Consider the following 10328-nt stretch of genomic DNA (forward strand, 5'->3'; position numbering starts at 1 on the left):
TAAAAATACATAAAAGAATGAGGTATAAATTACTTAAATTAATTTTATTTTTAAAAATATATTAATTTTAGTCCACAGCTCTTCGAAGAAGGAAGAAATAATTGTTTATAATCAGCTAAATACATATTCAAAACTACCAGTTATATCTGAAAATGCAGTTATTCCTATACAAAAAATGCTCATCAAGAATTAAATGAATTTTACATTTTAAACTACAATATTCAGAAATATTGTCTAAATAATCTCTTTTTTTTTTTTTTTTGGTTCCTCAAACAATTTGGGATAATAAACCTTTTGGTCATCATTCAATAATCTTGGAACAAATTTTGCTTACACTCAGCACATGCCAAAGTTTAGCATTAGCATTAGTAGAGGCATTTGATGCAAGAAAGCAAGCTTATGCAGCATCAGCCAAAAAAAAAAAAAAAACCCACTTCCACTTCACCCCTCTGTTCGTTCAAAATACCTGTCCAGCTGAGCATTAAACTTATTTAGGCTATCAACCTCCACCACAAGGGATGGAAGTCTGTTCCACCAACCAACCACCCGCTGTCTAAAGGCAAATTTCCGCACGTCTATCCTACATCTGTCTTTCCTCAATTTGAATTTATGCCCTCTCAGGTGATTTTTCTGAGCTAGAGGAAGAATCCCATCAGCATTGAGCATGCTTAAACCATTCAAGGCTTTATACACCTCTATCAGATCACCTCGCTGGTGCCTAGTCTCCAGACACTGTAATTTGCAAAACTTAAGCCTTTCTTCGTAAGAGCACCCATTTGTTCCATTCACTAATCTTGTTGCCCTTCTCTGTACTCGTTCCAGCAGCTCTACATCCTTCTTGAAATGAGGCCTCCAGACCTGTATACAGTACTCTAGGTGTGGCCTGACCATTGCCTTATACAATGGAATAATCACCTCCTTATCCCTGCTGGAAAAATTCCTGTATATCATTGACAATACTCCATGAGCTACTCTTGCAGCCCGTCTGCACTGCTCAGAGAACTTCATATCTGCCTGCACAACCACCCCCAAGTCCCTTTCATTCTCTACCACTGTCAGTGTAGTACCACAGAGTTGATACGTTGCTCTGGGGTTGCTGTTTCCCATGTGTAGTACTTTACATTTGTCAATGTTAAACTTCATTTGCCACCTCTCAGCCCATCTGCTCAACCTTTCCAGATCCTGTTGCAGCAGCATAGTGTCAGTAGTGTCCTTGACAACCCTGCCAACCTTTGTATCATCTGCAAACTTGGACATTAAGCTTGATATACCATCATCAATATCATTTATAAATACAGAAAACAATAATGGACCCAACACTGAGCCCTGAGGGACTCCACTAATAACATTAGTCCACGATGAGCAGTGTCCATTGATTACCATTGATACATTGATCGAAACTGACTGCTGCAATCCAAAGGAGATTCCCATTTCATCAACAATTTCCTAGATAGTTAAATGTTGTTCAGAATGAATTTATTTATGCATTTTAGCAACCATTTCATCACTATCTGAAGGTGAAGGTCAATCTGAACATTGGTCATCTTTGACAGATCCTGGCTGTTTAGGAAATGCTTCATCCAATGATAAATGACAGCCTACTTAAACAAGCATCATCTTCAAATACAGTTCTTAATCTGGAGGATTTCCACTCCATTTTTCTGCATCTCATACAAAATTAATATTTTTCTGCTTTCTATCATTTACAATTGTAACAGATACCTAAAAGATGTCTGGATGATGTTAACACATGCTACTAACTACTGGTTTTGAGCAGGAAGTGGCTAAAAGCATTAATGTGATGATCTCTTATTGGATTAGATGCAAATGCATATAATCCAATGAGAGATCACCAATCCAAAATATGCATATTACTAACAGCAACTGCACATTTTGTTAATCTGATCAGTTTTCAGGAAATTATGCTTTGAAACATAATTTCAATCATTTAAACATCACAATACTCTATTAAAATGACATTTTACTTTAATTCTCATGCCATCCATGATGCTGAATGTACTATTTGCTGTAGGTGTATCATAACAGTTTAGTATTGCTATAAAAGTTTATATACCTAAAAAAAAAAAAAAAAAAATCTTAATTTTTTTTCCCTTTCTTCTAGTTTGTGTTATTATTATTATTAGCCATATTGTGCCAGGAAAGCCTGAGGCTTATGCTGCACCAGCAAAAAAAAAAATTCTGAGTTATCGAGAGAGAGAGAGAGAGAGAGAGAGAGAGAGAGAGAGAGAGAGAGAGAGAGAGAGAGAGAGAGAGAGAGAGAGAGAGAGAGAGAGAGAGAGAGAGAGAGAGAAACCACCAAGAAAGAGAAGAATGATGATATGATATCCAGCTCAGGACCCTGCATGTGCCAAGCCCATACTCACCAGATGTGAGCCCCTGGGGCTGATTAATAAATTTCTTTCTCATCCTTATCAATCTGCAACCAACAAATCCAAACTACTTGAAAAATATGGACTTCAAAAGACACCCACCAACAAACACACAAAAAAAAAAAAAAATTAATTTAGAAATCTTTCTTTTCAAGTAACATTGTGGTTAGGATCCAGGCCACATGGAAAATGAAGTAATTTGAATCTCATCACAAAGGAGGAATTTTTATGGGTGGGTGCTCAGTTCCCTCCCCTACCTAGTAACTTGGGTTTTTCATGAAGCAAACAAACAATATAATGTATGCAATTCACAGGCATTATATACAGATGCCTCATGACCTTAGATGTTTGGTTCAAAATAAACACCCTTTTAGCTACAGTCCTCCATGCTAAGTGTCATTTGGCATACCATCCCTTAGTAGTGTCAAGAACTGCCACGGGCCCTGTGAAAACTCTTTGCTGAGCCAGAGTGCTTTTCCATGTCAGGAACTCTGATTCCAATTCCAACCCCTACACAATCTCCAGGGAAGCTTACCCACTACCCTTAATCTATCCACGATACTAGCCTACTAACTTCTTTCAATAAAAACTATTGCTTGCGTTGCAAAGCAAACATCAGAAAATGCACACTATCCAGCCAGCATCCATTAATGATCCCTACTTTTGATCTCTAGAACAACTCCCTTCCCCATGTGTATTTCCTAAAAAAATGCAACTTGCAGAAGTGAAAGTGCCAAAAAGGTTCTTTTGTATCCCAATATTTAACCTGCCCGTGACACTTTTTTTTTAAATAAAATCTCCTACAAAAAGTAGAATATGCATTAAAAAATGAAGGTGGATAGTATGCTCCAACAAAAATGTAAATGATCAAAAACACTATTGTAATCACTAAATTTGAAATTTACAGCAATTATAGTTACGGAAGGATGTTTTGTGGTTGTTTTCATGGAATCAACCACATAACATCACCTTTCACCTTAGGTGCCTTCGTAGAGAGGTGGGCAGGAGCAGCAGTGCACAGCACACACTTCTTGATTTGACCTGGGTTCGAGCCCGTGAGCAACGAAATACGGAGGATGTGGAAAGGTCAGGGAATGACCACCGCATATTCCCGGAGCAATATGGCCTTAGTTACTAATGCTCCTAAAAAACCAAATAACAACCTTTCACAACAATCACCTTTCCTTTAACTAACTATATTGTGTGACTTTGCATCACCAATACTTTTAAGCCACTGGCACAGCCAAGATGGGATTGTATGAGATAACTTTTGAGTACTAGTATATATAAAGATCGTTTATTTAATTTCGTTGACTGCAATATTCCTTCCCAACTATGCATCCTAGTTAGGCACAATGGTAATTACAGGCTCAACCAACACTGGCTCAGTTCATATTTTATTATGTTAGAACTGTTCATCCTCCAATGGTCTAGAGATTTTCTTATTTCAATGGATATTAGAGGTATATAACACATCCACTACTTACAATTGAAGAGAAAAATAATTATCTATATTTGCTGTTGAATTTCAAAATATTTGGCTATATACAGTTATATCAGTTTACTAACACTTAGCATTAGTATTGGCAAATGATGCATGAAAACAAGCTTATACAGCATCTACCAAAAAAAAAAAAAAAAACCTCGCCATTTCACCCATTCATTCGGTCCAATAATTTCCTTGAATTTATTCATACTTTATACATTTATTCATATCCACTTCCACCAACAGATGTAAGCTTGTTCAAGCAATCAACCACCGAATGCTAAAGGCAAACTTTCACATTCTGCAACAAAATTTCCTCAATTGGAATTTATGCATTCTCATGTGCACAGGGAAGAATCCATCTGCATTGAGTTTTCTCAAGCTATTCAAAGCCTTAAACACCTCAATCAGATCACCTCACAGGTGTCTAGCCTCCAGATGCTGCAATTTGCAGAACTGAAGTCTTTCTTAGTAAGAGCATCCCTTTGTTTCTCTCACCAATCTCGCTGCCCTTCTCTGTACCCATTCCAGCAGCTCTACATCCTTCCTGAAATGAGGTCTCCAAACCTCTCTGCAGTACTCAAGATGTGGTGTGACCATTGCCTTATACAATGGGATAATCACCTCCTTATCCCTGCTAGCAAAATTCCCATATATCATTGATAAAACTCCACGAGCTATATTGGTAATCTGTCTGCACTGCTCAGAGAACTTCATATCTGACTGCACAATTACTACCAAGTCCTCTTCATTTACCACCACCCTCAGTGTAGTACCACACAGTTCGTACATTACTGCTACCCATATGCAGTACCTTTCGTTTTTCAAAGCTAAACTTCAATTGCTATTTCTCAGCCCATCTGCCTAATTTTTCTAGATCCTGTATATCTTCAATACTGTCATTAACCACCCTGCCAACCTTTGTAACACCTGAAAACATAGGCATTAAGCCTGATATACTTTTATCAATATATGATTAATAAATATAAAAAGCAACAATGGGTACAGCACTCAACCCTGGGGACTCCACCAATAAATTAGTCCATGAAGCGCAGTGTCCGTTAAAAACCATTCTGTCTTCTGCCACTCAACCATTCATAGCAGTAAAAAAAAAAAAAAAAATGCAGCCATTATCAACCCACTGCAGGATGGAATCCTCCTCAACAATTCATGCTGAGGGAAATGGACCATAATCTGCCACGCTGATCCAGTGCTGGTTGGCAGATCAACCGTATTTAGCAGTCAGGGGCTTGAATCCCGGTCTACTCAAAGAGCGTGTGCTACTGCACTCCCGCTCCTGACCACTTGGCTACAGAAGCAGTAACTTTCCCTTAATGCCACACTCTTCCAATTTGTACAGCAGTCTTTCATATACAACAGTATTAAAAGCATTCCTGAAATCCAAGTACATGTATATGATATCGAAAATATTTTTTGCATCCAGTTCCTTTATAACTGCATCGTCATATCCAAACAAAATGGTCAGACAAGATTTCCCCTTAGCAAATCCCATGCTGTGTTTGGAGTATAACTGCAGTCCTGTCTATATGGTCCTTCACTACTTCTTTAATCAGTGACTCCATTATTTTCCCCTAGAACTAAAGTTAAACTAACAGGTCTGTAATTACTCTTGTCACTCTTTGATCCCTCTTTGCAAATTCAGGATACATTTGCACATCTCCAGTCTGCAGGGACTTCCCCTGTATACAAAGATGCTCTCATAATTATGGCTAGGGGTTTGCTTACTTCCTTTGCTGCCTCCGTTAATATAACTGGATAAATTTCATCCATCCCAGGAGGCTTTTTTATGTTTAACTTTGACAATTTCTTTTCTGCTTTCCTCTCAGTTATCACAAAATCATTTAACTCCCTGTTAGAGTTAATAAACTTCTAACATCCACTTCCATAAAAAATTCAACATGTGTGAACATAGGTGCAAAATACCTATTCAGCTTATGAGCAAGATCATCAATTTCTGAGTACATGACTCCATCCATGAAACTATTGACTTGTTGAGTCTACACATCATATTGTAACTATGACTAATTGACAAGTTTTGATTCAACATTCAAGAATTTTCTTTCTGTATGTGCTTGCAAAAAAAAAAAAAAAAAAAAAAAATTCTCGTAGATAACCATAATACTTATATACAAATAACAATTTGGAATTACCTCTAACAGGGCACCACAAAGGCATTCTGGTTGATGTTTACTTTTTTAAAGCAAGTTCAAATCATTGCAAATTGTTAAACTTTCAAAAACAGATTACAAAATGTTAAGATGGTTATTATTGATCACAAGTTTGAGAACTTTTATAACTGATCATGATATTTGAATATCGAAGCCATATTTTGCTTGCGATATTTTCCTTGTGTAATTAAACTTTTGATTAAAAAATATTTAATCTTGTTTTGGTTTCCAAATATTAGCATTTTTGTTGTTAATATTTTCCAATTTGAGTATTGCCTGTAAGCTATTTTATTTCCCTTCCCCCTTTACATGCAAAAATCAACATGATTGTTATGTATAATAACCTTATTGTTATTATGGGAAACTATCAAATTTCACAAATTGATTAAAAAAATATATTTAATGTATAAGAACTTTAGCTTTGTAGCCAAGAAATTGAACAATGTTTATGTTAAAAGTTACAGCAAAAAGTTAATCCCCAAAAACCCAAATGCAGTTGCAATAACCTATATTTTGAAACAAAAAAAAAAAAAAAAAAAAACCGAATACAACCAATGAAACCCTCACAGACCTATAAGGGAAACTGCATCATAAATATCCTAGAAAATAAATCATCGTTAAAAATATCACGTAATTACACTATAAAATATATAGCAGCTAAGAAAAAAATTTCCGAGTGGGCGAGAGCCCCCACCAGTTTTTCGGAGTGCTTCCTCCTAATAATTTTTCGGTGGGGAATGGGGGGGGGGATGTTCTCGATTTTCTTATGATGCCACTGATACAACGGCGAACTATCATTGACAATACGTGGGGCTTAAATAACGTCCTGAAGTGTGGAAAAAATCCAACTGTACCTAATAAATTAAATGTTTGCGAAAGTAACCAAACATGAAATTTCTGACCAGAAAACGATGACTATCCATCTAATCGATATGCAAAGTATCCATTAACTGGAACGCTTCTAAATGCAATCCATATAAAAATAAATGCATTCCAGCAGCATGCAATTTGATGAATATTTGAATAATCTTGATATGCTTTGTGCTAGCAATTATAAGAAATATTATTTAAATTAATATATAAAATACTTATTTCCTATCATATGTAATAGTAATAATAATTTTAAAAAAAAGCATATTTGATGTATAGATATCAAATAATCTTTTACTACTATGGAGAGCATGATAAATTGATCTCTTTAAACTGACAGCTTTCGCATATTTTTATACCAACGATGCAACGTAGCTGAAAGCACCATTTAGAAGCCTGTCATTTTTTTTTTTTTTTTTTCCGTGGGTGAACTTTGCTAATTTCTATAATTTAAAATATTAAGTGTACCTGTAAAATCAAAGCGACGACATTAGAAGATCAAAATAAACAAAGTTAAAACCACTTACCTATGTCAATAGCAAATCTCTTCGCATTCTTCAAGTTTCTAAAAACAGTATCTTGCTGAGGCAAGATGATACTCCCAGCTTCACTTTGGGAACATGTCATTATTGTTTTACTAGCTAGAATTATCAGATTGCTTTAAATAATTATAGAGAGAGAGAGGATAAATGCTACTCTAAGCAGTGAATTACTTGTAAAATGAAGATTAAAGCAGAAGAATTCCACACGCAAAAGTAAATAATTACGTTACTCATCTGGGACAGAACTTCAAAAATGGAGCACTCAGTAACGAAAAATTAAATACCAGCCGATTTCCTGATTCCATGGCAATCGGTAATCACAAATATACGTTTTGCTTTTCCTTCTCTTAATACGAAGTTCGCTAGTTCTCAATTTCTTTTTGGCATGTGTTTCTAAATACCAGTTCTAAACTCAACAATTCGCAAAGCAACCCGAACACTCACGAACTGTTTATAGCGTAATGCAGTTAATAAGCGCAGAGTCCACCTGTTAGGAATTACAGAAACACATGATATTCGTGTCACCTTCTCCTATCAGTTTATAGATATAAATTTAATCGAAAACATCAATAAAAACAATTTATCAAAAAAAAATAATAATAATTTATTTGCTTCCAAATAATATAATGAATATTTATTAATAAATATGTATGTCTCAGCAATTATTTTTTTATTCATAATAATATAGGTATCCCTCGAAACAACATAACTGAAATAATCGAAAGTGTGTATGTTTTTTTTTTTCTTTTTTTTGGTTATACCTATTATTCAGAGTGGTACACAAAAAAAACTGCATCGCCTTTAAAAAAAAGTAACATTTGTAGTGAAACGTATAAGATATTGTTTGATTACAGTCATTTTGTTTGTCGCAAAGCAAAGGTATTGCGTCAGATAACGCTTCTATTGCATCAGTCAGTAATTGCATCAGCCGTTTCTATAAATACGGCGTTGGAAGGGTATACACGCTCATTAGTATCCTGTTTTGCGGAGGTGTAAGCATGGCTCCATATGACACTAAAGTTCAGTTGACACTAAAAAAAAAAAAAAAAAAAGTGTAGCTGTAGTTCTGTCCCGGGAAGGGCTTTCTACGCATGCTATCGCTGAAAAAACCAAGCTGCCACCAGTCAACAATTGAACAGTATCCCGGGTGCTGAAATTAAAGCGTGAAACAGTGATGTGAAGAGAAGACCCGGATCAGGCCGTAAGAGAGTGACTACGTCTTCCCAAGATCGATATTTGAAACGGCCATGCCTTCATAATCGCCCTGCTAGTACTCCTGATCTAAAACTAGACTTTGAGATCGGCTCTGGTGTTGAAACAAGTGTACGAACTATCAAAAGACGGCTTTCGGAATGTGGTCTGCATGCCTATCGGCCCAAGAAGAAGCCTTTGTTGACCGAACAAATGAGAAAGAAGCGACTTGCTTGACTAAAACGCATGTTTCGTGAACAAAAGAGCAATGGGACACCGTCATCTTTTCTGACTAATCAAAATTCAACCTGCATGGCTCGGATGGGAAGCGATATGTCAGAAGACGAAAATGGAAGGCATACCATCCTGGCTGCATAACACCGACTGTAAAGTTCCCCGCCAGTCAGATGGTCTGGGGATGCATAACAAGCAAAGGGGTGGGGCGAAATAACGGAATGATGAATGCAGAAACCTACACTGATATTTTGGAGGAGTGCCTGAAACCCGTTATTAGGGATCACCACACAGACGTCCAAAATTGCATTTTTCAATAGGACTTAGCACCTTGCCACACAGCACAATTGGTAAGTTTTATGCTATTTAGATTTAATGATGAGTTTGTCTTCTTGGCTGACAAGGCTTAAAGCATACTTATACCAATGTTTTCCCTCGTTTTATTCCAGAAATGCTGGCATTACAGTGTTGGACTGGCCCGACAACAGTCAGATTTAAACCCTATTGAAAATTTGTGGTACATAATGTCATCTAAAATTGGTCAGAAGACGCCAACAAGTAAGATTCATCTGCAGGAGAGCATTGTAAGGGTGTGGTACTAGGAAATTGGGCAACCGTAAATCCAGAAGTTAATTAGCTTTATGTCAGATCGTTACAAGGCTGTTACTGCAGCTCGAGGGGAACAACAAAATATTGAGGACTTATTTTGCTGATTTGCAATACATAATACTATTACGTTAATTTGTTATTTCAGTTTCTATAAATACGGCGTTGGAAGGGTATACACGCACGTAAACGCAATAAAATGTATGTTTGGTTGTCATGATTGCCATTTGCATGATTCTCATATTTCCGTTAATTACGCATTTTACCCTTTGGGAAGATATTTATGGCAAATTAGGTACATCAAGTGGAGTCTTTTTATCGGATTTCATTCACAGAGATATACACAGATGAGCCAAAACATTATGGCCACCTATCTAATATGACATATTGTAGTTTTACATGTTTTTCACCAACCTTATGTCGAAATTAAACACAACGAAAACGAAAACTGGAATCTTGATAACTATGTATTTATAATAAATTATATTTGCCTGTATTTACAATAAATTATATTTAACTTTACAACTAAAACATATGGAATATACATATAAAATATACTGGGTTAAGAACAATAAAACACATTAAAATATACTAAATTAAAAGCGATAAAACCATAGCTTTCGAAGGCTCCTGCCTTCTTCTTCAGCGGTATTTCTCTGTTCTGCGGTGCGTCTTTAAATACCAGCAGGTTCACGGTGCTCATCACGTGTTCCGTTCTCTTGCGGTATGGAACCGGAAGTGGCTCGGGACTGGGTAATAAGGAACCGTTCATCCCGTCTGAGGATAGTAGCCTCAAAGAGGGGATGGATCCGCGTTCCTC

The 10328-nt window shown here is 36.3% G+C and overlaps 1 protein-coding gene across 1 annotated transcript in view; it reads right to left on the minus strand.

Moving 5' to 3' along the window:
- The window catches only part of LOC150091811 (4'-phosphopantetheine phosphatase), a 154769-nt gene extending 146840 nt beyond the window's left edge, over positions 1-7929 (minus strand). The window contains exon 1 of the mRNA XM_090377091.1: positions 7463-7929. Within this exon, the coding sequence (XP_090233217.1) occupies positions 7463-7562 (100 nt within the window). The 5' untranslated portion in view covers positions 7563-7929. The remainder of the gene's footprint in view (positions 1-7462) is intronic.
- Between the last annotated feature and the right edge of the window lie 2399 nt (positions 7930-10328).

This window comes from Mastigoproctus giganteus, chromosome 1, assembly GCF_048544385.1.
Source record: "Mastigoproctus giganteus isolate SK-2022 chromosome 1, ASM4854438v1, whole genome shotgun sequence".
In the NCBI taxonomy this organism is placed as follows: domain Eukaryota; kingdom Metazoa; phylum Arthropoda; class Arachnida; order Uropygi; family Thelyphonidae; genus Mastigoproctus; species Mastigoproctus giganteus.